Raw genomic sequence first — 27,365 nt, forward strand, 5'->3', positions numbered from 1 at the left:
TGTGGAATAGAGCACTGGCTTACCCTACACAGCACTTCATGAGAGGCAGGGGGTATACTTAAAGGTGGCCAAAGCCCTGTTACTGGGCTATTTTCCAAACACTGGGAAGTAACAGGTGAAATTTCAAGGCCACAGAAGCTCTGGCTAAAGGGAACGCACCCCACTGTCTGACCCTTCTGAAGGACTCTCATGGCTAGCCACCAGCATGGCAGCTAAGATAACCAACCCTCCTGGTCCCTGAGCAGCTCACTTGGTGGGATATGGCTTGACAGGTGGTGGGCCACTCCTGCTGGTCCAAAGTACCCCAGGCTCCTACCAACCCTCCCCTGCATTCAGAAGAGTCTGACCATCTGCAACCACTCTGCTGGAACAGCCAGCTGGGGCACCATCCTGCCTCCATTGCACAGGAAATGCAAGCAACTTCTTGGGGGTCTCAACACAGACCTGGCCAACTCAGTCTCCCCCTAGGACAGCAGGAGGCAACCCCCTCCCTGATCTCTTCCCGCTGAGTACAGGGGACGGGAAGGACTTTTCCAAGAGAGTTCCTGCTTTGCTCACACCCGAGAGGTTATGCAATCAGCAGAGGGGCACCTGGCACGTTAGCCAGAGCTGAGCTCCCTTGGTAGCTAGAGTCAGTGAGTGCCATTGCTTTCTGAGTTGCTCCCCACGTTCAGCAGAGCTGAGCCTGCGTTGTGTCTGCACTTGGTGGTTTGATCAGTACAGGTTGGCATGCTGAGCTTGCCTTGTGCATGGAGTTTTGCAATCGGTACTATCAGCGCCGCGTTGTTTCCATCGTGCCTGAAGATTGCCACGCAATAGGTCTAGGAACACACTGGACATTCGTCAGAGCTGGGTTTTTGTGGTGCCTGGAAGTTGCTGCGGAATCAACCTCAGGCTGTCCTGCACCTTCATCACAGCGGAGATTCCCTGGGGTCTGCCTTGTGTGTCACATTCTCTGCTGGCATCCCTGGAGGGGTAACACCCCACCCTTCTCTCTCAGGAGCCCTGGCACAGGAACCCAAGCACTGCCTCATCCACGCCCCTCCCCATTTCTGAACCCAGGTGCCCAGCTCCATGATTTGCTCAGTTTGCTGCAGAATTAATAGAAAAGCTCCCTGCCCACAAACGTGTGTCCCTACATTAAAGGCAGCTTCGTCCCAGGCTGATGTTATTAAGCCAGTGAGTTGCTGCAGCTTCCAGGCATCGCTAGATAAGCCGTGTGAAAGCAGCTCTCTGAACATTGCCCCATCTGTGCCAACACGTTTTGTTCTGCCCCACCTGCGTTCTGAGCTGCCTGTAAATTAGGCTTCACTGCTACCTTTGGCCCCGTGGCCATGCCGACGGCAGGAACAAAGGCCGCTGATCACCACGCCCAGGCAGGCCGGAATGAAGTGGCAGCAGGTTCTTGGACGGGTGGCCAGATCAGCCTAGCAAGGGGGCACACTGTTTTGCAGGGAGCCCAGTAGCCAGGTGCCCCTAGGGAGCCCCTCAGAAGGGCGAATCCTGCCAGCTCCCAGAGCAGGAAGATGAAGGGTTCAGTCATGCCAGGGAGGGCAGGAATTTTGGCAGGTAAATGCCTGGAGAGGGCAACAGAGGGAGCATCTGTAGCACAAGGGATGGAACGAAGGCATCTCTATGGAGCGAGGGACAGAGCCAGGAAGAGCATAAGGGGTGGAGGGGAGACTGCAAAACCCAAACTACCAATGTTTGCCAAAACTGGTGGGTTCGGCTTTGACTTTGGTTCAACACAGGCCTAGTCTGCATCTCGCTCCCACTTACCCGGAACTCTCGAACTCAGGGCATTTGGGGACATGGTTCTGGGCCCTCTGCCCATCTCCCACAGAGGCTGTGATTCAGCAGGGAGGCAGAGGAGAGGGTAAGAGGAGATACGTGGATCTGTCCACAGAGCAGCCTGCGCTCCCGTGTGGGGCACCAGGGTGGTCTCACTGCTTCCTTCTGTTAACTGAAAGAATGGATGGAGGGTGTCCTAGGCCGGTGCACAGACCCTAGGAGTAGGGGTGAGCCAGGACTCCATGATGCCCCAGAGAACCCAGCAATCCAGTGGGGGAGGTGACCTGGCTATTCCTCCAGTTCATCTCTAAGGAGAAGCTCACAGTGGGTGCAGAGAGAGGACTTGGCAGAGGAAGGCTGGAAAGCTGTAGATGCTCAGAGCCCAGGGGAAAAGACAGAAGCATCTCTCGCTCTGAAGGCCTACAGCCCCCTCCAGTCAGAAACACCCTCCAGCTTGGCTGTCAGGACCCTCATTAACCCAGCAATGGACTGGGCCTCACAAGATGTGGCTTTTAGTTCCAGCTCTGCTCCTGGGTGAAAATCATTGCCTCTCTGTGCCTGCCTCCCATCCCACCCTTTGGGTTAGATCTTCAGAGCAGGGAATGGCTCTCCCCAGCTGTATGTACAGCCCCTGGCACCGTGGGGTGCTGATCTCCATGCGCAGTAGGTTGGAAGGAGTGGAAACTTTTGAAGACGACAATGTATGGGAGGCGAGGGATAGGCAGGATTGGGGTCCTTCACTGCAAAGAAGGGAACTCTAAGTCCCCAGCTCTGGACTGCTGGTGTCCCTGGCAATTCCAGCCGCATGGTTTTGGATGCCACCAGGCCCCTCATCTCTATGTTCTTGAAATTCACATCCCTTATTAAACAGGCAGAGGCAGTTACATGCTATAGGCCAACCAGGCACTTGGCTCTGTTCCTAGAATTCACACCTCCCATTAAGGACTCCTGGGACACGGCAAGGCTTTGCTTGGAACAGGACTATGTCTGGGGTCTTCCCGCAGAGCTGCTGTTCTCTCCAAGACATTGAGACCCATGCTTGGAGCCGCCCGTACACTGGGCAAGGTGCTCGTTGAGATTTATTCATTTACAACACAACCTTCCCCTGCCATGTCCGGCAGAGAAAGACATTACCCCAGATCCACCACGAGGCAACACTAATCCTCGGTGCATGGGACGTGCATACAGCTAGCAGGGACTGGAGTGGGGGGAGTTTGGGTTTCCTCAGGGGACAGCTTGGGCAGCAGGTGCTGGGTTGCCGCTTTGAACACTAATAGCGTCTAACTCCCAGCACAGCAGGCTCAAGGAGACACATCACACTTCCAGCTTCCACCAGCAGAAAGCTAGGGCCTGTCAGCACTCTAACCAGCCATGGGGGTGGAGGGACACAGGGACGCTAATCTGCATTGCTACTTCTCCCAATTTCCTGCTTGAGGGGCAGGTCAGGCTTTAGCTGGCTGCTTGTTTATCATCTCAGCACCATCCGCTCTTCTCCCTGGAAGTGACCAGAGTCTGGGGCTGCCAGAACTGGCACAGCTCATGTCCAGGAAGCGGCTACCTGACTGTGAATTCCTCATACAGGCAACCCTGGGATAGTAACAAGGGCTTTTGCTCCTGTTTTCAGATGTTGAGAATGCACCCATCACCCTGTTGTCTAGAAGAGGACTCAGGAGACCGTGAGCAACACCAACTTCGCCAGCTATGCCCAGCTGAAGGAGGGGTCGTAACCCCAGCTGAGGCTCTCCCGCATGATCTACAGTCCCTTCCCTCATTCCTCGCAGTGAGAAGAAAACTAGTCCCTAGAGTCCACCACCATTGCACAAACAAATCATCAGTCATTTGGCCCAAGAGCTACGTGAGCCATCGCAGATTAGGGTCTGCTTCAATGTCGCATGGATGCAAATCAATAAAAACCCAGCACGAGATGCCCTTTATTAGTTCCACTTGACAGCTGTCATCTAGCTTCCCTTCTCTATAGCGCAGTGCCTAGTCACCCCTTATTTTAAAGGGGATGATGGCCTGACAACAGATCTCACCCCCAGATCCACTGAAAAACAGGCACCCGGCCTGTTCACATGTGGGCACAGATTAGAGAAGTGCTACAGTACTTAACATTTGTGGCATGGGAATTGCTTGCACCGCTCTATCCACCTAGCAAACATCACTGAGCCAGCCAAGGGCCATGTGCAAATCCTTTCCAGATGAGAGGAACAGCTGGAAGGTTGATTTGTGGAGGCGTCTCCTCCTTGGAAGAAGTGGGGTTGTTCTTGCATTTCTGAATCCAGCAGGACTTATTCTGAAAAGCTAAAAGTTCACCTGCTACCTGAATTACACATGGTGGGAAGGGATCGAGTTTGCAGCGGGAGTGAAGAAGCAGGCTAGCACTGTTACCCGGCAGGGATCGGGACTGGCAGCCTTTTGGGGCAGATGGAGCAATGCAAGTTGAAGGTGACCAGAGCCCTGCAAATCGGTGGATATCCACTTTACATCCGCAGATATCCAAGGACCCTTTTTGCCCATCGCGGATGGATGCGGATCCAAATGTGGTATCTAAAGCCCTGAAAATATCAGCTTTATAGCCGCAGATGCAGGTATCCACGGATCATTTTTGCAAGTTGGATGCGGATACAAATTTTGAATCTGCGCAGGGCTGGAAGGGCAATGCAACATGCAGGCAGTTATTTGAGAAGAGAAGCAGTTTGCTGGCCCAACAATTGGTGGGGTTATCAACACTGAGCTCAGCTTTGCGCCACGGGTACACAGCAGGACAGCAACCCATTTCTGCACTCAGTAAGACAGCCACATTCAGCCTGCTCCTGTATAAGGCCTGATTCAATACAGAAACATATAGGTACTAGGCCCTTCCAGCAATCCTGCCACGATGAGAACCTAGGTGTGTGCCAATTCTCCTCTCACACCCCTTTAAATCAGGAGCACCCTCACTAAGGACAACAGAGTTCCTGGCATACAAGCAGAACGAGATCAGAATCAGGCCCACACTAAGCAGCCTAGCCCTTCACTTGGCTGGGCAACTGTAAGATGTTTGGCTGGCTGTCTTCAGGCCCAGTTTGCAGCCACATAAGTGGAGAGAAAGCCAATGGCAAGCACAAGCTAAAAACTGGCTCAGAAAGAGAGAGGAATCGGATGTACACACAGCAGCCGCTCCCATGGCACAGGACTTGAATACACTGATTAATTAGGGTTAAACTGGTGGAAGACTGGGGGGGGTGGGGGCGTAGGCACTGGCATCAGTTTAAAGCTGGCTTATAGGGGTTCTGCTTGCACCCGTACATTAGTTTTTACTGACCTAGGCTAAATGGAAATGGGTCACAATCCAAACACCAGAGAGTGTCTCCACACCCAGCCTGGCACAAGAACCACCACCCGTTTAGTTTCTTGGGTGCCTAGGAGAGCAGGGTTTTAAAGCTACACCAGACTTACCCCACTCTTGGCTTTCCTACTTTTTATTCGGTACCTGCAGAAAAGCTTCAGCAAAGGGCTCTGCTGGCCTTGACAGCACGAGAGGAGCAAGGGGTCTGATCAGAGCCTGGCTACATACGTGGACAGTGTCCAGCTAGTCAGAATTAACATTAGGCCAGATTCCACGTTCCCCAGAAACAGGAAACTCCATGTCTGCTGAATGGGAGAGCTGTTTTGTTACAGACTCAAGTACTTCACCCTCAGGAAGGGGAACCCTATGGCAGGATGGGCAGTATGTCAAGGAGGGTGGCCGTGGTCCCAGAGGCTCCCAAGAGCAGGAGAGAGGCTCAGGGAAGGATCGATGGTTTGCATACAGCACTCCCTGTTCTGACCCACCATGTTTTTTTCCCCTCCATCCCACAGAGCAGCCAACGGGGCCTTGAAATTGGAAGAGGTCTTACTTTGCACTCCTCCATTTCAGGGAAAGCACTTCCATTTCGCATGAAGCCATGCGAGCCCGCACCTGAGCGGAAAACCAGTTTAGAGCAAGGCACGCTAGGGACGAGGCCAAATATTGCACTGCCAACGGAGATCCACCCAGGGCAGGTTTTGGTTTGTGCCCTTTGCTTGGTTTCTAAAACAGCTTTGGCAATTCAGCACTTGCGGCCTCCTGAACTGGCAGCCAGCTCCGTGCCAGAGGCTGAAGCACACGGCCCACAAACCTCGAGGCCTCCATGGGGCTGAGTCACAGACACAATTCCTACCGCTCAGGCACCAACAAACAACAGCAGCTCCTTCGGCTGTGGACAGCCAGAGAGCGGTAGCTTCCCCCTGTCCCCCGAGTTCTGGATGTCCCCCACTCGCTCAGAGCGGAACATGCTGCTTTGGCACCTTTCTCTGCCCTCCGACAGGCTGAAGATCCATTTTGCCATCCCCGCACATCATACGACTCCCCTCTCGAGCTTGCAGTGCACCACCTGCTTTTCTGCACCCCGCGTCCTGGCGAGCCGGGGCAGCAGCAGTCTTGTCAGCCCAGTTCAGGTGATGAGACAACGCTGGAATGTTCTGGATCCCCGAGGGCCTCCTCGGGCATTTTGGGAAGGCATCTGCCATGTGTCCGAGCGGATAGCACCCAGTGAGCTTAGAAACAATAACTGGCGCTAGAGATGGTTGTTGGAAAAATAGGTGTGTGTACACACAAACACAGTTTTCATTTTTCCACACCAAAAATAGACCCAAACCCCAAAATATTTTGACTGGTAAATGCAGCTTCATATTCCCTCTCTTTTATAGGCTCCGCTCCCCATACAAAACTGTAATTTACCAGAGTGCATTCTGGGAAACACATTCCACGCAGTCTATAGAGGAGAATGGGAACAGACATCTGAACCACAGCTCCCATGAGGCAGGGCAGCACCATTTCCAAATCACAGTGTTTCAGTTTGTAGAATTTGCTTTTTAGGGGGGGGGGGGGGCGGAAAAATCTCTATGGTTTTCTGCAGACAGCGGGCACCGCTTGGTACTTTACACAGTCCAGGCGCAGAGGGAAAGCCACCTGCCAACGTGTGGCAGAGCTAGGAACTGAACATGGATTTCCAACATTCTAGTTCTGTGCTTTAACAAGGCTGTCCTTCCTCCTTTCAGTCAGCGCAGAGTGAACGTGTGGAGGAGAAGAGGACAATTTAGGCAGATTGTCTCCTCTGTGACTCTAGAGTGGAGCTATCCGAGCACCCAACCGAAGTCACTCCAAACCCCCACTCCCACATCAGCTGGCAATCTGGGGAAACACTCCCCCATTTTCTTTCTGACAAGAAGAAGCCTCTGTGTTCTGACCTTCAGCCACAGAAGGCATTATGCTCAAGCCCAACCCTGCCAATTTGAGACCCACAAATCTCCATGGGGTACATATGTAGCACCAGCCGAGAGTCTTTCTGTACCCACCCCCACAGGACACAAAACCTCCAAACTGGGACTATGGGGGTGGAATTGCACACACCTACAATCTTTGCAAGGTGTCTCATGGTGGACCCATAACCTGCTTTGTAGACCCCTCTCCCACCCTGGAGCCTGCTGTGTTGAGAGCTCCAGTGCATCTTCCAGGGATGGGCAGGGGAAGGAAGGAGAAGAGAGAAGCAGGTGTATTGTGCATAGGTCAGCAGGCTGGACAAGCCATTAGTAGCCCGCAAAGCTGCCTGAGAGAGTTGTATACATTAAAATAAAGCTGCTTCCCTTCTGCAGAATTAGACAGAAAAGCAAGCACACCTGAAGCAGTCTGAACGCACTGGTGTTTCACTTGGGGAGATCAGAGGTCCAGAGAAGGCTTAGTCCACCTTGCAATGCTACAAGAGAGCTTAGCATGACTGTCCATCTGTTCCAGGGTAAGGCTCAGAGTAGAAGAAGCCATAGCTCTGCGAGGAATGAGCAGCCCTGACTTGCAATACCCTCTGCCATACAGGCAAGCTCACACGGTGCCAGAAGCAACTGGCTCAGCCAGGCAATTTCAACTGGAAACACACACAAAAAAGAGGTAGTCCCACATCTTCAGTAGTTTGGCTGCATCCAGCCATTAGCATCATCCCTGCGTAAGTTTTAACACTTCTGGCATGCAAAGCACTGGGTAGAATCCTACGTGGGCAGCAGGAGAACATTCCAACAGTTGCTACTGAAAATAATAAAACCAAAAAAATCCCTAAATAAAGATGTTTACCGGCCAACTTTACAGACTCAGGTGCTAAACTTCCCTCACAATCAGCCTTGTGGTACGCCTGTTTGTGAGAGCAAGCCACACATCTGTGGCCGCAGAGTGGCTACACGCACATGGGCACATAGCTGGTGGCTCAGTTTAGGCGCTTATGTTTGAAAGTTTAAGACAGATCTTGACAGTTGCACTTTCCAGAAGCCTTCAGCAAGGCCCGGGGCTGTTCAGCCTGCCATTCCATGGGGGTACACAGCTCCCAAGAGAGGGGCTATTAATTGGAATCCCATCTACACAGACTCCCTGTAAGGTGTAATTACTGTGAAGAAAACCAAAGCAAACCACGGTTGTTTCCAAGTAAAGCAGATGCCACCAGCTCAGTAACCCCTGCTCCCAATGCCCCAGCTGCTTGCTCCAAGGGCTGCATAACAGTTTCCGTCTAGGCACACAGCATCCAAGAGACCCTCGCGCTGGACAGGCTCTGGTTGCCCATGTTGGCAATGCGTATTTTGAAGCCAGAGTCTGTGACGTCCACAGCTCTCACCGAGATGCCCACGGAGCCATGAGCGCTCAGCCCCACCAGCCCCAGCATAATCACGGGCTGGGTCGGGACACGGTGCGGGAAGCTGACCTCGCGGACATGTGGCCACACACAGCTGCCCTCAGTCTCACAGCGGGTCTGTACTTCTCCTGAGAGACCTGGTGGGGGCGGGGGAGAGAAGAGAGAAGCAAGAGATTAATTTCCTTCCCCTTCTGTTGAGGGCATCAAGCCAGTCTTCCCACTGTCCCATTGCAGGCTCCATTTCTGTATATCCTCCATCACCATGAGAGGCAACCCATAACTGCAGAGCCAGAGTTATGAAGCTCAGGGACCAAACTCTTTACCCCATCACAGCTGAACGATGTCCGGGAGGAAGGTGTATCGGAGATACACAGTCCCGTAGCTTTAAATTCCCACCAGGCCTCCATGAAAGGAATCCACATTAGTCAGTGGCATTCCCCTGCAGCGGGGAAAGAAACTTTAGGGCAGCAGGACTGTATCATGCTCTCTGGTACGGGGCATAAGTATTGCAAAGCACAGTGCGCTCCACCCTCGGGGGATGTCCCATATTTACAGAGACAGGAAATGGTCACTGCACAGATCATACTCAATTTCGGTGCCCTCCAGAGAGTCTCAGCGAGCCTGGAGGGTGAAGAGGCAGCTGGCAGAGATCTACCATGAGACTGCAGAGACAGGAGTCATTTAGCCTGGAGAAGCACCCCAAGGGGCTGGAAGGGGACAGCCCTGAGCAGAGATCTGGTATCACAACACAAGATCAAGGGAATGCTTGGCACACCACAGGGAAAGGAACATGCCATCACTAGAGATGAACACCCACTCCTCCAGGAAAACCATCAGTGCTGTGACAAGTAGAGGGGCTCCTAATTAACACACAGTGACACATGACACGTTCTCACCGACTAGTGTCCACGGGGAATGGGAACCACAGCACCAGGGAACTACACCCGGCGGGGAGAGGGGATAGGACAGGGGATGGAATCCCGAAGAACCAAACCAGGGAGAGGTGCAAGGAACCCAAAGCAATTCAAATCAGCTCTAACCGGGGGGTCTGGAGTCGCAAGCTCTGGCTGGATCTGAATGGAGCCAAACCCAGAGCCCTAGCCATAGGCACCACAGCCACTCCCCACTGCTCTAGTGTGACGGGGAATCCCAGTGAGCCTGCGGTTAGGGTCTCATCTCAGTGCCTGGGAGAGGAACATTCAGCCCTGAGGGGGGCGGGAAGGCAGGCAGATGGCAGCTCTGCAGGGAGCCATGTCCAGCTCTCCTCAGGTGAAAGGACCCTGTAGGGCGAGGAAGCCCTGGGCTCGGGGAAGAGCCTGCCTCAGGAGGGAAGAGACCTGGTTCTGCTCACCCTGACGTGCCTCCCTTTGAGAGCGAAGAGGAAAAAACACCTGCATGGCAGTTCCCAGATGCTCTGTGGTACAGAGTGGGGCACTTCCCCTCCACTGAAAACCCCTTACCCCCACCAGGTATCTGGAGAAGCCCCCTAAGGACTCACCCTTCCTCCCCTCATCGGGATTTCCAGGGACTGAGATCAGATTTGATTTTGCAAAGAAACCCCCGTGCTGCCTTCCCATGCACAGAGCTTCGGGCACTTGCAGTCCCACAGCGCCCCCCTGTGGATATTACTGGATACGAAAATTTAGCTGCAAATTTGGATTAAGAATATGGAATGTCACCTGTCTCAGATGGTTCAGAGACTCTTGCCACATCCTGCCACACCCAAGCTCACTGTCCCTGCAGGCTTGGCCATGTGTTGCTCACCACAGCTGCTCATTGGCTCATAGACAACTGGGATAAATATGTTTCAGGCTAACTGCAGCTGCTGCTCTATCGGTGCCAGCGTCTAATCCTTTGGGGGAAGTGCATTCAGCCCGTGCTGTCCTGCAGCAGTGGGTTCCAAGGGTCAGTTACACACTCCATGAAAATTTTCTGTTAGCTATTTTAATGTGCGCTGCTTCTGTAATTCACTGGGGAGTCTCCTTGTTCTCTTATTACGCTACTGGGTAACCAGGAGGCCGATGGACCTTCTAGCTCAATTATTATTTATGTACCTCTGTCATCAATTCTCCTTCCCAAAGGAAACAGTCCTAGGGACGGATGCATCCCAGGTGCGACTCCACCGACCATGGACTTACACCAGGCCAGGCTGCTCTCTGGTCTCCAAAGCCTCTGCGCAGAGACACACTAGGTTTCCAGTTACTTTGTTACCCTTCATGCCAGTCCCACACAGAGGCCTTTCACCCCACGTTGGGTGAGAGGTCTACTATGCTTCCTACTGTCACCCGCAGCCACCACGTTGAGGTGTGCCTGGCACCCTGCCGAGGGCTGAAGCAGCAGCAGCCGCCAGCCCACAGTCCTTCCTCACACTCAAAGCCACTGATGGTGTTACCGATCAGCTCTGCATTCCTGGGGGATCAGGGCGCAGTACCCAGCCTGTCTGACTCACTAAAGACCTCTTCCCCCCCGCCCCCCCCCGCCGCGTCTGCTTGAACTGAAGCCATTCAGAAGACAGACAGACTTACAAAAAGCAATCAAAAGGCCGTGGGAGACATACCTAAACCTCTGGGACACGGGTGACAGGATTAAGGAAACTCCCCTAGCCTCATTTGCATCGAAGATGGGAAGGGAGGCATCTCCATTAGCATACAGAATGGAGAACAGAGATTCCAAGGCAAGAACCGCTCTGAACTCTGGGACCAGAAAAGCAGGGAAGCACTGCATTCTGCGGGATCTCTGAGCCAGATGTTAATGAACCCACGCCTGCACACATCCAGCTCAGTAGTTATCAGACCAATTCTAGTAATAAATCCTTTACTAGTATCCAAAATACTGAAGCTGCCTAATTGCATTGTGAGCTCCCTCCAAGGAACACCGCGCACTGCCAGGAATGATCAGCTCCCATTGTCTAGCTTGAACAAAACAACTCTGGCATATTCCCTTGAGCCATCAGTTTACCCATAAACAAATCTAGTGTTCTCCCTTGAACCATCGTTGTTTCCCTACAAAAAACCCTACCTTCGCTAAGTAAGTGTTCTGATGCCTGGATCCAAACTCTGCATCAGCTCCACTGGGACTTCACCTTCTCCTGACCGACCATGCTGGGGGCTCTGCCTGTCTTCAGCACTCTGGACCCTCAGCTGCCACCACCACCTGGGACCCCCGTTCGATTCAAGCTTCACGGAGTAGTGAGAACCCAGCTCTCTCTCTCTCTCAGTGTAGCCTTCTAAGCCCGATTTGTGGGATCAGTTATAGTTTTCTAAACCTGACTTTTATAATCAAATTTAAGTTCAATTTAATATTATAAGTGGTTTGTTTGGCTCCCCTTGGAAGTTATTTATTGCCAGGTAATAACCATACATGATTAAGCTGGTTGCTTCTCTCTCTCCCCAAAGTGGATATTTTTTGGCTTCCCCATTCGCTCTGCAGCAACGCTCCCTGCAGCGCCCAAAAATCCTGTGGGGTTTGCTCATCCAGCAGGTTACGACCAGAGCAATTGTAACGTGGAAATGGGGATAGGGACGTGCTGAACCTGGGGCATATGAAGGTGGCAGCTTGGAAGTGCTGCTTGACCCGGCCTGCTGAGTCCAGGGACATATAAGGGGTCAGCTTGGGAGTGCTGATTAACCCGGCCCTCTCAGACGCGCTCTGTTAATGCGTGTGTGTTCGTCTGATTCTGGGGCTGGGAAGAACCCAGCCCAGGGGAACCGAGGTCCTGCAGGACAGCTCCACTGGGGGGCGGGGGGGGGGGGGGGAACGACTGGCAGCAGGGAGAAGTAGAGCTCCGTAGGAGAACACAAGTGACACAAGCAGTACATTGACAGAAGTACAGATCCTAACACCCCCCCCCCGCCCCCCCGGCGAAGAGTAACCCTAATAAATGAGCGTACCGCAAAGTAATGATCAAATCTGGTAACAATGGACATGCGAAACGGGGACCTGCTCCACAAACGCCCTGTTAGACAGACAGTGGCGGGAGCAGGAACTGGGACCCGGCGTGAGCTTAGACAGCTCTGAGCGTCTCCTCCGCTAGTCAGAGATCACTCCAAATGGGTGTCTTGAGGGCAGGGGGTGGGGAGAAGAGCTTGCGGTTAAACGGAGCCTGTGCGGGGACAGCCAGAGGGGCCCGCTGGGCTGGCATCAAAGCTCACGGACAACACGACTGCCGCAATAACAGTGCGCCCAATAGTCTATGGACTCGTTTCCCCTCCCCCCGGGCAAAACTACGCCAATCACTTGAGCCACTGAAGTCGGCACAAGGTTGAGCCACCAAGCGCTGGAAGAGAAGAGACCCAACTGGCTTCTGTCTCTGGCTCCCGAGAAGCATGCAGAGGGGTGCATGCATGTGCCCATCTGATGAGCAAGCAGAACACACGGCGGGGGTGGCTCCTAACACCACAACCAGTAGTTCAGTCTGTGGGTCTCCCCCACCCCACCCCCATGGTCCAGGAAGGGATTTTGCTCTTACATTGCTGCAAGCTGGTGCCCAGGCTGCTCTCCAGATTGGCCATCCCAAGCTTTAGACCCTGCAGCTGCTGCTCCACGGCCGTGGAGAACTGTGTGTTCAGATTGACCATGCCCAGCTCCACCTGAAGAAAGAGAGGAAATCCAGGGCATGGGAGAGACTCTTTGCTCCAGGCACAGGCTTCCTCAGAAAGCAGCGCGTGGTGAGAGTCATGGCCACATGCCGTGGCCTCCCTGTGGGGCTGGGAGCTACCCCACCCTGCAAGAGGCTGTCACACACACAGGCAACCACATACACAGAGATTCCCCGCTTGCAGAGAGTTCCACTTCCCAGAGCTTCCAGGGAGGTGCCAGCTACTGCCAGGTGAAGGGCTCTGGAGCAAAGGTCTGCGTGCAAGCACGTGGGGAGAGATTGATCAATGGAGGCAAGAGGCACTGGAGACTGAAATCCCCTGCTTTTGGTTCTGAGACCTGCACATCCTCCTGCACTGCAGGGAGCAGCACTGCCCACATCTGCACTCCTAGGGCTCCTAAAGCCCAGTTCCAGCGTTCCTCCTTCCTGCAGGTATTTGCTTTGGTGGGTTTAGGCCCAACCCAGAACCTCATGTGACCAACCGTACTGCAAAACCCTCTTCCCAAAGGATATCCAGGTACTGAGCTGTAACACTCCCCCCGACCCAACAGCTGAGAAATTCTGCTGGGAAGTAAATCCGGGGGATTCTGCTACCAAAATAACGTCACATTCCATGAGCCCAGCCAGCTCGCTACAAGCCGATAACCCTCCAGGGCCCAGAGCCCAGTGCGGAGCTGTGATGCAGAAGCCCTCACTTGTGCGTTTTGCAGGACACGTACCTTCAAGACCCACCTCTGTGGATGCAGGCTGCCCTACGCTGCTTGACGGGACAGCATTTCAGAGTGATCCCAGCACGTCAGTTGCATTTGTTTTTAAAATCTGCAATTCCATGTCTGTCCCCCGCATACGCGCGGACTCCGTGGGTGCTCCAGCTCTGGAGCACCCACGGAAAAGAATTAGCGGGTGCTTTGCACCCACCAGCAGGCAGCTCTCCCTTCCTCCTCCCCAGCGCCTCCTGCCAGCCCCGCCGATCAACTCCTCCCCCTCCTGCCCAGCGCCGACTGCCCGCCACGATCAGCTGTTTCGCAGTGTGCAGGAGGCTCGGGGAGAAAGGGGGAGGGGCAGGGATGAGGCATGCTCAGTGGAGGGGATGGAACTGGGCGGGAAGAGGCAAAGAAGAGACGGGGCGGGGATGGGGACTTGGGAGCAGGGGGCAGAGTGGGGGATTGAGGACCCCCCAGGCCTGGAGAAAGCCAGCACCTGTGTGCGTGTCCCCCCACATCCTCCAGCCCTTCTGAGATCAGTAGCCAGGCCTGGCCTGTTCTCATGGGTAGCTCTGTTTCCCCTCACCCTTCGTCATGTAAAGCGAATCACTCTCATTCCTCCACCCCCTTAGCCCGCTTTGTGTCTCATCTCTGAACTCCTCTGACGCCCGGCCAGCATCTCCCCCGGGCTCTAACAGGACAGAGCATCAGAGTTACGAACCGCCCGGCCAGCCGCACCCCTCATTTGGAACCACAAGTACACAGTCAGACAGCAGAGACCAAAAGAAGCAAATGCTGTACAGCAGAGTACTGTGTTCAATGTAAACTACGAAAGGGAAAGTTAAAAAAAAGATGTGACAAAGTAAGGAAACTTTCTGTGCTTGTTTCATTGAAGTTAAGATGGTTAAAAGCAGCGTTTTTCTGCTGCACAGTAAAGTTTCAAAGCTGTATGAAGTCAGTGTTCAGTTGTAAACCTCTGAAAGAACCACCTCCCTTCCCGCGGTGCTCGTACCTCTGAGGTGCTACTGTATTGCTTACTTCTTCTCCCTAGGCAACACTGGAGTAACCACAGCAGGCTGGCCCCGAGTCCTCACCTGAGTCACATGGCCCTGAAGAGCATGAATAGCAGTTTCCAGCTCCGAGATCCTGCCCTGCAGCTCTCTCCTCTGGTCAGCAATGCTGTGCAGCGCCTCGCTCACCTGCTCCTGCATGGCTGATCTCTCCAGCTGCAGCTGCTGGATCTGCACCCTGGAAGGCCCAGAGAGCAGAGTCAAGACCTGCGGGTCCCCATGGAGCTGCAAACACTGGCTCTCACGTGCCACTGGGCACTTGCATGCGGAGCGGCAGTCTGAGATACAAGCCTGCAGCGAATGCAGAGAGGGGATGCCACAAAGCCAGAGGAGAGGGCAGACTGCTTCCTAATGGCCTCTGAAGAAGGCTACATTTCACTCAGCTGCACAGGCTTCGGAGTGGGCTAGCAGACAGAGGACATACCCAGAGCCCCTGTAGCTTGTAGTCTGGTTGCTAGGCTGTGCTGAAGCCTATGTCACTGGATCTTCACTACCGTTACCCATGCTCACTAGATTAAGCTAGTGCCAGCATGCTTACCCACGGCTGCTAGCCTGCACCACCCCATCTACACTACTGTTACCCATGCCAGCTAGATTAAAGCTTGCGTGAGTATGCCTACCCATGCGGCCATCAGACCTTCACTCACAGTGTGGACTTTCCCTCACCACTAGCTGGCGGGGAGCAGGGAGCCACTGCTACGGGAGGAGAGAGAGGAGTCCTGTAGGGAAACACTGCTATGCAGCCCAGCCCAAAGCAACACCCCTTGCCACCAGGACTCTAGGCCACGGACATTGGAGACGGGCAATGGGCTACCAGAGCTTCCTATCACAGCTGCCCGCTGCCCTGTAACCACACAGGCTTTGCCCAGTATATTTGCGTGTGTCCCAAGCGATGGAGCAAATGCTTCTCCAGGCAGGTCTCACTATAGGGAAGGCCTCCCTTGTATTCAGGGCAAACACTCCTGCTCTGAACTGCATCCCCTTGATTTTAGCCACATCCCCTCAATAACTATACCCTGCTTTGGTGTTAAACCCTTCAGACATGGCACGCTGCTCTGCTCTCTGTAACGAGGGCTCTACAGGGCTCCGCTTGGCTAGAGGTGGTCAAATCCCATGCTCTGCGGCAGGAACCATTTGACCTGCACCTAGCACAGTGGGGCCCTGGCCTCTCAGCGCTACCGCAATACACGTAACAAACATCAGCCTCGAGTGGCCATCATACCAGAGGTTCTCCAGCTGCCGAGGCTCAGAGCTGTCGCTCCCTCTCTGATTTGCTACCACTTCCTGTAGCCCAGCCAGAGCCTTGCTGTTCTGCTCCAGCTGCAGCTGCAGGGCGTGTGCCAGCAGTGTGGTGCGGTTGAGGCTTCCCTCCAGGATGAAGGTCTGGGCTGACAGGGAGCCCATGCTGTTCTCCAATCTCTCGCCAGCCACCTTAGCGTGCTCCACTTCCTGCTGCATGGCTTGCAGGCTCTGAGCATTCTCTTCCAGGCTCCTCTGGGCACTGGTGAGGGAGCTGGTCAACGAGGCCACGCTCTGCTCCAGCCTGGAACCCGACGCCAAGAGTCCGGCCACCTCTTGCCTCAGCATCTCCAGCTCGGTGGTTCTCAGCTGCTCCAGCTGGCTCTGCAGCGCAGCCAGCTCGGTCCCGGAGGGGAGCTCTCCTCTCAGCTCACTGATGGCCTTCTTCACTTCCACCTGGAAGGCGGCAAGCTTGCCGATGGGGTCAGAGGCCTCGATGCGCTCAGCAGTGGCAAAGGCTCGCTCCAGTTTCTGCCTAGACAGCATCTGGGCCAGCTCCAGGTCAGAGAGTCGCCGCTCCAGCTCCGCCATGTTAGACAGCTTGGAAGGAAAGAGACACAGTGTGAGGAGGGTGTTCTGGAACCTGGGGACAGCCAGAGATGAGGCCATGCCTGGGACACCTGGAAATGGCCACCAATAGGGAAAGCCTGGGGTAAAGCCTGCCACATCCTCCTCAGTGGGAAGCATGGGTTGAAGGCGAGAGCAGGGCCAGGAGGAGAGGAGACCCCCACCCCCCAACAGTAGCCAAGTCCTGAGAGGAGGAGGAGGAGGAGGAATAGCAGGCACCAAGAGTCTGCTGCCACTGCCCTCCTCCAGTCACAGCAGCTGCTCACAAACAGCCTCTCTAAGACCTAGGCCAAGAGAGGTCAACCAGAATGTGAAGCATTTGGCCCAGGACTAGCCTGGTCCTAACTACAAGGGTAGTAAGGGTTAATCGCAGGCACTTGTGTGGGTCTTCCAACAGCACAGTATCTGAGCACCTCACAATCTGTAGTGGATTTGCTGTCTCACACACTTGGGGCGGGGGCAGGTGCGGCACAGCGGGGCGCTGAGATACGGAGACTAAGGGCAGATCTGCACCGGTATTAGGGACCTAAAGGTGCAGAGACACCCCTTGTGGGGTTTACAAACTCCAGCCGGGCACCTCGCCTGCTTCAGGAGCTTTTGTGAATCCCACAAGGGGCCTATTTGCCCCTATAGGCCTCTATGTACCTTTGCCGAGTAGGCCCTGGGACGTGTCCAAGATCAAACAAGAAGATGGTGGCAAAGCAGCGAATTGAACCAGGTCATCCAAGTCCCAGGCTTGTGCCTGAACCACTGGCAAAACCAGCAGGGCAAGCTTCACTGAGAACCAGAAATTTCGAGAGCAACTTTGGCTGCCCATCTCGACTGCAATGGGCAGTTTACTGCTGCCAGGGTCACGTCCCTGGTTACTGGGAGCTCCTTAAAAATTATATATAGCTTGCAATGAAGATACGGAAGTGTGTGTATGTCTAGACATCAAAGCACCAAGATGCAGTAAGGGCCGCTTCTAGGAGCTTTATTAATCCTGTCTGCACAGCATGGGGATCCACTGAGCACACACTAACTGGCAGCCAGCGATTTCAAGAGAGTGGTGACACCTTTTGAAAGCCAAATCTCACACCCCACTGACTTCCTGCCAGAACTGGGGGTGCTCAGCACCTCTGAAAAATCAGACCTTGGTGTCTCAAGCTGGGTAAGAACATAAGAATGGCCAGACTGGGTCAGACCAAAGGTCCATCCAGCCCAGTATCCTGTCTGCCAACAGTGGCCAATGCCAGGTGCCCCAGAGGGAGTGAGCCTAACAGGTAACGATCAAGTGATCTCTCTCCTGCCATCCATCTCCACCCTCTGACATACAGAGGCTAGGGACACCATTCCTGACCCATCCTGGCTAATAGCCATTAATGACTTAACCTCCATGAACTTTCTTCATTACAAAATGAATGTGCTGCTCTTGAAGTTTTGGCTCAAACATCCCATCACAACATGCATTAGACCAATGTCCACCCTGGGAAGGGTTCTCTGGGGCCCTCTTCTACAGTCGTTCCAGTGTCACGGCCAGGGATCTGTAAGGGTCTCTGCAAAGCAAGTGCTCAATGGAGCCATCAGTTTAAAGCTTGTTTGTAAGCAAGTTCCTTCACCTCTGCATTAACAGCCCCTTAGAATGATCATTGGAAGCGACACATTGTAAAAATCCAGCGCTGCCCCTGGTTCCCTCCACTTGGATAACAAAACAAACAGAGCCGGTTTTGCTTTCACAGGCCATGTCCTTTCAGGCTCTCCCCGAGGGTGTGTTTGGTTCCCAACAAGCAGGGAATATTTACTGACATTTAAAAAGGGATTTTTTGTTTTGTTTTTTTAATTGTGAAGACATTTTCACAAAACTACAGACCAATCAACTAAATATCAAGCCAGATTTCAGTGTGTCTAGCCATAGTAGGAACACCCTACAGCCAGCAAGGCTACCCAGCCCTGCATCTTGGGAGGTGTGAATTCACAACCTGTGCCACTCTCGCTCTCTGGTATCGATACTGAAACAAGCAACACACAACAGGCTTCAAAAAAGATGCAAATAAGATGCAAGGGGCTGCTCAGTCAGGAGGCTGTAGCTGCTGGGACCACTACACAACATTCAGTGTGAAGTTTGATTTACAGGATTTAGGATTACTGATTAGAATCCCAGAAATGAGCTGCAAAAGATTTTAGCAGCCTGTCATCACTCACTAGACCAAGCTATGGCTCTATAGATAATTGTTGGCTCCATTTTTTCCTAAAATAGAACGGTCACACCTTAGCACAGACATCTACATTCCCATCTGGCAGGGCTGAACGCTCATGAAAAGCAACAGTGTCAGGCTGCAAAACTAGGTTCCCCCAAACCAAAACCAACAGATTTTTAAAAAGCCCCCCCTCCCGAGAAGCAGTTTCTGCTGGGGTTAGCTGGCCCCTAGGATGCTTGCTGCTCTTTGCTTACACACGAGAACCTTGAAACAGAAGCAGAGGCTATTCTCGTGGCAGGAGCTGCAGGAAACACACACAAGTTAATGGTGGAAATTGAAGGGACATCAATTAAAAAAAAAAAAAAAAAAAAAAAAAAACACACAAACAAACCCAAAACCTAAACTATCATGACCAACACCCAGGAGCACCAGAACCAGGGGAACCCCAGCTTTCAGTGGGCTGACTTTGGCTACAGATAAAGTGCTGTCAGCTGCATAGCATCTCCATCTTGTTTGGGTGGGTACCGCCCAAAAAGAAGAGTCCTTGCATGTTAAGCTGGAAAACGAAGACTTCAGTGACTGGCAGGGAGCACAGGGGCAAGTACAGGCCTGGAGAACAGTCCTTTAGTTAAGCAGTGGAAGTGCATTTTCCCCCCACTAATACATCTCAGTCCTCCCCTGCAGGGACCCCCTCTGGGGGTCTCTTGAGTTTTCAGCCTCTATGCAGAAATTGTCAGCAAGGAGGCCAGCTTAGGGAGTCTACATTGGTAACATCATGGTGGTCTCCCAAGGCCTTGCTGGATTCTATTGGGCAGATCTGCCCAGCAGGTCCTGGACTGGGCCTCTCCCACATATGCGAAAGCTGAGAGCTGGCAATCACTTCCGGTCACTACTGATTGAGACTGGAAGGTTCTGTGTCCCATCATGGGCGGGGAGTTCTATGGGCCCGTGGTGTCTGGGAACCAGGAATATTCCTGGCCCGGGGCCCAGCTCGAGCAATGTTTGAGACCGGGTCTCTCCCTCAGCCCCGCCTTCCGCTCCCCCGCAACGTGTCCCCCAGGCGATTTAAAACAGCCCCCACCCACCACCGGCAGCACAGTGGAGCTGAGCAGCTTCTTGCCTGCGGCCCCTGGGTGGGGTGGGGTGGGTCTGGGTCTACAAGCGCTGCTCCCACCCCAAGCACCCCTGCCATCAATGGGAAGCTGCGGGGGGCAGTACCTGGCGGTAGTAGAGCGTGGAGGCCCCCTAACCCACCCTGCCTAGGAGCCTAAGTGCCGAACCCCCAAAATCCCTCCCAGAACCTGCATCCCCACAGCCCCCCTCCCACCCCCAAAATCCCTTCCAGAGCCTGCACCCCCTCCCTCCGCACCCCCTCCCGTCCCCAACCTCCCTCCAAGAGCCTGCACGCCCACCCCCAGCCCAGAGCCTGCACCCCAGTCCCCCTCCCCCACCCAAACTCCCTCCCAGAGCCCAACCTCTCACCCCTTCTGCACCCAAACTCCCTCCCAGAGCCTGCACCCCTATCCCCTACCCCAGCCTAGGGCCTGCACCCCAGACCTCCTCCCCCCACCCAAACTCCCTCCCAGAACCTTAGGCAGGAGCGGGCTCTGGGCACCACCAAAATTTCTACAAACCTGCCACCCCTGCATCCCATTACCAAACTGGCTAGTCATAGAATATCAGGGTTGGAAGGTCATCTAGTCCAACCCCCTGCTCAAAGCAGGGCCAATCCCCAATCAAGTCATCCCAGCCAGGGCTTTGTCCTTTCTGTCAAACTGTCTTTGGGTCCATCCCATTGTAACACTGACGATCAAACCGCTTCTGGTAACACTGCAGAGTGCCAGTGACCAGACAACAGGCTTCAGATTAACAGTTCCCGACAGCTGGCCCACTTCTCCTTAGTATTGAGCCCCCCCAGAAAGGAATTGAAAAGGGGGCTGCTGGAGCAGCGTTCAGTCAGCGACCAATGAGTCATCTGCTAACCAGGATCAATGTATAAGAGTTATTACCCAAACCTTACCCACAGCAGGTCAAGCTGCCTTATTAGTTGGGGACTGGTCCTGCTTTGAGCAGGGGTTGGACTAGATGACCTCCTGAGGTCCCTTCCAACCTTGATATTCTATGATGAAGTATTTAACTAGCAAAGGAAGTGAGTAACTGTGCTGGGACTATCAAGGTTCCTTCTCCACTCTGAACTCTAGGGTACAGATGTGGGGACCTGCATGAAAGACCCCCTAAGCTTATTCTTACCAGCTTAGGTTTAAAATTTCCTCAAGGTACAAACTTTGCCTTGTCCTTGAACCCTATGCTGCCACCACCAAGCGTGTTAAAGAACAGGGAAAGAGCCCCCTTGGGGATGTCTGCCCTCCAAAACATCCCCCCCCCCAAGCCCTACACCCCCTTTCCTGGGGAAGGCTTGATAAAAATCCTCACCAATTTGCATAGGTGACCACAGTCCCAAACCCTTGGATCTTAAGAACAATGAAAAAGCAATCAGGTTCTTAAAAGAAGAATTTTAATAGAAGAAAAACTAAAAGAATCACCTCTGTAAAATCAGGATGGGAAATACCTTACAGGGTAATCCGATTCAAAACAGAGAGAATCCAACTCGGCAAAACCTTAAGTTACAAAAAGACACAAAAACAGGAATATACATTCCATCCAGCACAGCTTATTTACCAGCCCTTTAAACAAAAGGAAATCTAACGCATGTCTAGCTAGATTACTTACTAACTTAACAGGAGTTGTAAGGCCGCATTCCTGATCTGTTCCCGGCAAAAGCATCACACAGACAGACAAACAAACCCTTTGTCTCCCCCCTCCAGATTTGAAAGTGTCTTGTCCCCTCATTGGTCATTTTGGTCAGGTGCCAGCGAGGTTATCTTAGCTTCTTAACCCTTTACAGGTGAAAGGGTTTTGCCTCTGGCCAGGAGGGATTTTATAGCACTGTATACAGAAAGGTGGTTACCCTTCCCTTTATTTCTGACAGGGACAAAAGACTGAATCGACAGAAAGAACCAGAGAGCAAGCGAAAGCCGCATGGTCAGAAGTCAGTTGGCTTGTATGTTCCCCCGCCATGCTACTGTGACAGGGATAAGCGGGCAGGGATGGAACGTAGGCTGATGTGAGGGAACGGCAGCAGAAGCTGCACATCTGGAGTGGATTCCGTACACTTTTGTGCAATGCGCGTTTCTAAACAGACAGGAACTCTTATAAAGTGACAGGAAACTCCTCTGAGCACCTGCACTAGCCCTTAAAGAAAGGCCTCAACAAATTTAAACAGCTGAAGGCAAATGCTTTCAGTGTCCAGACCAGAGAACTTAGTGGAAGGTTCCTCTCCAGCCACAGGGAGGGGTCAAACCACCACCATACAGAAGAGTCTCTAACTAGGGAGAGCGCAAGTCAGGGTTGAGGGTTTTAATCCCAGCTCTACCACTCCATCTAGCCTTGGGCTAGTGACTGGCCTGAGTGACAAGAGGCCACTGATTTTGGCTGGGGGGGGGGGGGGGGCGGAAATCAGATCTCAGGGGTCTCAAGTTGGGCACCAAAAATCAGTGACCACATTGTTCTAGCAGTTTCCCCATCTGTAAAACAGGTATAATATGCTATGGCAACAGCTCAGAAGCACGCTGAGCTGCGCTACAGGGGTAGGAATCCAGGAAAAGTGAATGTAAACGGAGAATAGTAGGTGCTTACTTAAAACGATGGACCACTTTGGAACTGATTACGTGCCAAGTGTATTCATTTTAATTCTGGGTAGGCGTTGGCTGGATCCGCAAATAAACCCATGCAGTCACTGCTGGATTGCTTTACGTTCCAGAGTTTTGGTGAAACTGAACAAGCAGATGGATATTACTAGTAACCAAGAGCCACTACATGGCAGGAGGTGGAAAACATACTTCTTCCTAAACTTGCATGGGAAAGCCCCGCTCACGCCTGGGAGGAGAGAAGGGGGAAGAGGTTACATTCTGTTGTCCCAATGTTAGGATTTGGAGTCTGTGGCCAGCATACCCCATTGCCTTCTCGAGCCAGGAGGGATGGCTCGGAAGTCTCAGATTCAGCTGTGAAATATCTTCGCTTCTGGAGTGATAGGTTCACATCCCAGCAGGGTCAACTCTGACCACTCAAGATGGATAAATACCGTGCTTAGTAGTTTACTGCACACTGGGCTTTGAGTGGAGACCAAAGCCCTGCCTGAGAGCAGGAGTTTGCCCCACTGGTCACTGGATAATGTTCCTCCCACCATCTCAGCTGTGTGGTTGGCTGTACACTGGTCAACGGCTACCCTCTACACAGGCGGCGCTGCATTCTGGCAGTGTTAGAGGCAGGCAGTTCACTTTGGATTAAGAGAGACCTATAAACGCAAGATAACATTCACTGAAGAGTCTCCGCAGCTGCTGGAGAAAAGCGCCGCACCCAGCAGCTCCCACGGTGATATTTATAGTTAAATTTTCAGGAGATCTCAGCTCCCAATATGCCAAGCTCGCCTGAAAATCTGGCTCCAGTTGAGGGTGCTTCTGTCCTTCTGCAAATTCTAGCCACGTGGCCCATCAGTGAGGGAGAGCGCTGCCCACGGCCCCACACAGGCACAGACCCCTAGTAATGCAGAGTCACTCCGCAGGGATTAGACCTGCACGCTGCTGTGGATTCGTCAGGCACACAAGCAGCCACAGAGCTAATGAGAGAGGGTTCACGTTCAGGTGCCTGCCACTTGTTAGAAAACAACGTGCCACAGCTCCCGAGGGCTGCATCCCTCCTTCCAGCACATGCAGCATCTTGGACGGACAGCAGTGAACGACGGCCCAGAGGGGAATTTTCTCACAAGCAGGGTGCATGCATGCACATGAGTCTAATCACACATGGACCCGGGGGGGGGGGGGGTCTGGCACAATGACAGCCCCAATGTCGCAACTAGCACCAGACACACGCTTCCATTTTGGAGGAGAGGAAAAGGTGTATCTGTTGCCTCCTCTATCGTTAGATATTAGCTGTACCACTGCAGTGTCTGGGAGTCCCCCCATCCTACTAGGCACTGTACAAAACAGAACAAAAAATGGTCTCTGCCCCAAGGAGAGACAGTGAGAGGCAAGCTGATGGGGGGAGGGCTGGTAGCACAAGGAAACAATATCAGTCAGCATGTCATTGCCTCGTCTCCATTCCCATTTTCCTCCCCACAGCAACCATGGGCCAGGCCATAACAACCTTCTGACAGAGGAGGACTAGTATGGACAACCCCCGGCCCCCCGTCACTCAGCAACTCTGCTCACAGCTTAGCAAGGGGAATCCTTACTGAGCTGCGGCTAGCTCTTCCTTCCCTGCCCTGGACCCTCTAGCCCACCAGTTCCCACCAACTGTAAATATACTGCAGGGTTAAAAAGAAAAATATTGATAAGGAATTAATTCCGCCTCGCCCCTTGTGCTACCAAACCCTAAATACTGTGTTTTTAAAGGTATACAATTGGGGGAAGGGGGTGGGGGGGGGAAAATAGGCCTATGGGACTCACGGTGCAGCATTAAGAAAATAACATGCTTTATACATGAGCCAGCAACCTGTAAAGTCTTCATAGCTGGGGGCCAGGGAGTTGCAGGGACTGTTCTTGAGTCGCTAACGGAGTCCTTTCCATTACATAAAGTGAGGTTTTAAAGAGACAAGACATCACTCCTAGAATAAGAAGCCAAAATGGCAAAGTCTACCAGTATATTATACTTGTAACCACTATAAAGCAGTAGCCTCCATCCAAGCAGGAAGTCGAGAGAGGATTTGGGTCTTCATTTTGTAGCCAACAAAGTTCGCTTCAACACCAACACTACCAACAAAGCAAGTCACAGGTTTCTCCAGCACTGTCCTCTAAAGCATAAGGCATTGGACACTTTCAAAAGCAGGGCAGAGGACCGGTTTTATTCCATCAGACCACTGGCCTGTCAATGCCTCCCTACCAAGAATGAAACTCATTCCCTGTGCTGGGGGACGGACGGACAGACACTATACCTAGGTACCACCTAAGCCCTCTTTAGAGGCTATTTTAAAGACCTCTGCATTCACCCCAGATGAATACCAAGGACAGTGGCTCTCAACCTTTCCAGACTACTGTACCCCTATCAAGAGTCTGACTTGTCTTATGTACCCCCCAAGTTTCACCTCACTTAAAAACTTACATCAGATATAAAAATACAAGTGTCACAGCACACTGTTATGAATAATTGCTGACTTTCTCATTTTTATCATATAATTATAACAAATCAATTGGGATATAGTGTATTTACATTTCAGTGTACGGTACACAGTGCACTATAAACACGTCATTGTCTAGGACATTTTAGTCTGTACTGACTTTGCTAGTGCTTTTTACGTAGCCTGTTGTAAAACTAGGCAAATATCTAGAGGAGTTGATGTACCCCTGGAAAACTTCTGAGTACCCCCAGAGGTACACTCCCCCCTGGTTGAGAACCATTGACCTAGGTCATTGCACTTGAAATAATTTCTGGTGCATACACCAAATGGGTCTAAAGCTTATGTCATGTAGACACCACCCATCCTTACATGCAGCGCAAGCACGTGATAAGAAACAGCAACAGATTCTGCTGCCCTCAAACACGTGACGGTCTCAGTAACTTCAGAAGGAACGCAGGGCTGGACCACAAGGACAGAGCCCAGAACAAGGGACTGTGGGGAGCTGCACTGCCCCAGAGGGAGAACCAGGAGAAGAACGTGTCCCAGATGGGTAGAGGTTCTGCCCCAAGAGGCAAACTCCTTTAGCGTGTCATTACCACACAGCCACAGATGAATTTCAATGCCAGCAAGAATTGGATAAAACCAGTAACAGTGCAGCCACGTGCCAAGAAGCTTCCTCCATACCGTAATGCCAGCTCCCCATAACCCAGTACCATTCCAGCCCTACTCCCCACTGCATCTCATCCTGGACTTGGCAGTCCAGCCTACGACTTGTAACAAAGAGACTGACAACCAGGCCAGAGTTCCTTTGTTCATGCCACTAAGTTCACTCACCCAGGATCTTGATACACAGACTGAGATCATTTCCACCCCAATATGGAAATCAGTTCTATTAACGCATTGTGCCCTGCTGCAGGCAGGGCCAGAGAAGAAGCCATCCTAATGTCTCAGCTCACACACCATGCATTCCTGCCCCACTAATCCATGGATAGCTACGATTTGAGAAACCACAGCTGTGAATTTCTGGGGGAAGCGTGGGGGTTGTTTGGGGATGCTACCTGTGTCGTGTTCATTATCATTCTCAAGTACCTCCTTGATTCTGGACCACAAACAACAGCTGTACTTTCTTTCACGAGCCTCCCTCCCTTACCCTGCACACAGCTGGGAGAGCCTCTAGAGCGGCTGTTCCCCATTTCTCTGACCACGGGGCGTAGGCAGGATATCCAGGGTGCAGAGCTGGAAGAGGACATTGACTTAGAACAGCCCCAGAGAGCCAGGAGGGCACACAAGGGGCTCAGAGGTGAAGAATACAAACTAGGGCTGGGGAGAGCGACCTCCATGGAGCCCCCCTGCCCAGCTGGGAGCCAGTGGATCTGCAGAGCCTGGAAAAGTGTCTTGTGGTCTTGCATGGGACCCCCCCAGGCAGCGAGACTGTTCTCTGCTCTCCGTGCGCGCCCCCACTCAATACCAGCCCCCACCGGGGCAGGCAGCTGCAGCTCTCCAACAACCACCAATGCATGCGAGAACCGGAGACCCCTCCACAGCCGCCCCCACCCCGAGACACTCTGATACAATGCACGTACAGACAACAGCCCCCTGCTCCCAAATCACTCAGCCCCCCCCGCCCCCAAGATCTGAGGGTCGTCCCCCCCCCTTGCCGGAGCCGCGGACCCTGGCCCGCCCCCGAACCCCCCGCTACCTGCTCTCTCGTCCCCCGCTCCTGCTCCCGCAGCGCCTCCAGCTCGGCCAGGCGGCCCCGCAGCTTCCCCAGCGCCTCCCGCAGCTGCTCCAGGGCCCCCAGCTGGTGCACCAGCAGCCAGCCCAGCACGGCCACCCCGGCGGCGGCCACCCCGAGCAGCAGCAGCGCCAGCGCGGCTCGGCACCCCCAAGCCCGGGCTTCCCGGGGGCCGGGACCCGCGGCCGCCCTCTCCTCCGCCCAGCCCGGAGCAGCCGGAGCGCCCGCGCTGTTCTCGGGCCGCCCTCTGCCGCCTCTGCGCTGCTTGACCGTCATGCCGCCCCGGGCAGAGGGGCAGGCGGCCGGGGCGATCCGCCCAGCTGGGGCGAGGCCGGCGGCAGAGGCAAAGCGAGCAAGTTTCCGAAGCAGCGCAGCGCCTGCGGAGGCAAAGTAAGCGGGGCCTCCGGCTCCTGCAATCGCCGCAATGCCTGAAGCTAATGCGGTCGAGGCAATCGGTGCATTGCCTCCCGCTGTCGCCACGAATTCCCCGGTCCGTTTGGGGGCTCCCCGGCGCCCCCGCTTCCACTGTCTCCGCCGAGCCGCCTGGAAAGTTGAGGCCGAACGCCAAACTTTTTA

The 27,365-nt window shown here is 53.4% G+C and overlaps 1 protein-coding gene across 1 annotated transcript; it reads right to left on the reverse strand.

The window, feature by feature from the left end:
- LOC114022059 (myosin-11) lies at positions 1-27,365 on the reverse strand. The gene is made up of 5 exons (XM_037885121.2): positions 26,754-27,365; positions 16,062-16,678; positions 14,864-15,017; positions 12,937-13,057; positions 1-8,605 (listed from the first exon to the last, which is right to left on the reverse strand). The coding sequence occupies exons 1-5, from the start codon at positions 27,063-27,065 to the stop codon at positions 8,346-8,348; spliced, it is 1,464 nt and encodes a 487-aa protein (XP_037741049.1). The 5' UTR covers positions 27,066-27,365; the 3' UTR covers positions 1-8,345.

Source organism: Chelonia mydas, chromosome 21 (genome assembly GCF_015237465.2).
Source record: "Chelonia mydas isolate rCheMyd1 chromosome 21, rCheMyd1.pri.v2, whole genome shotgun sequence".
NCBI classification, from domain to species: domain Eukaryota; kingdom Metazoa; phylum Chordata; order Testudines; family Cheloniidae; genus Chelonia; species Chelonia mydas.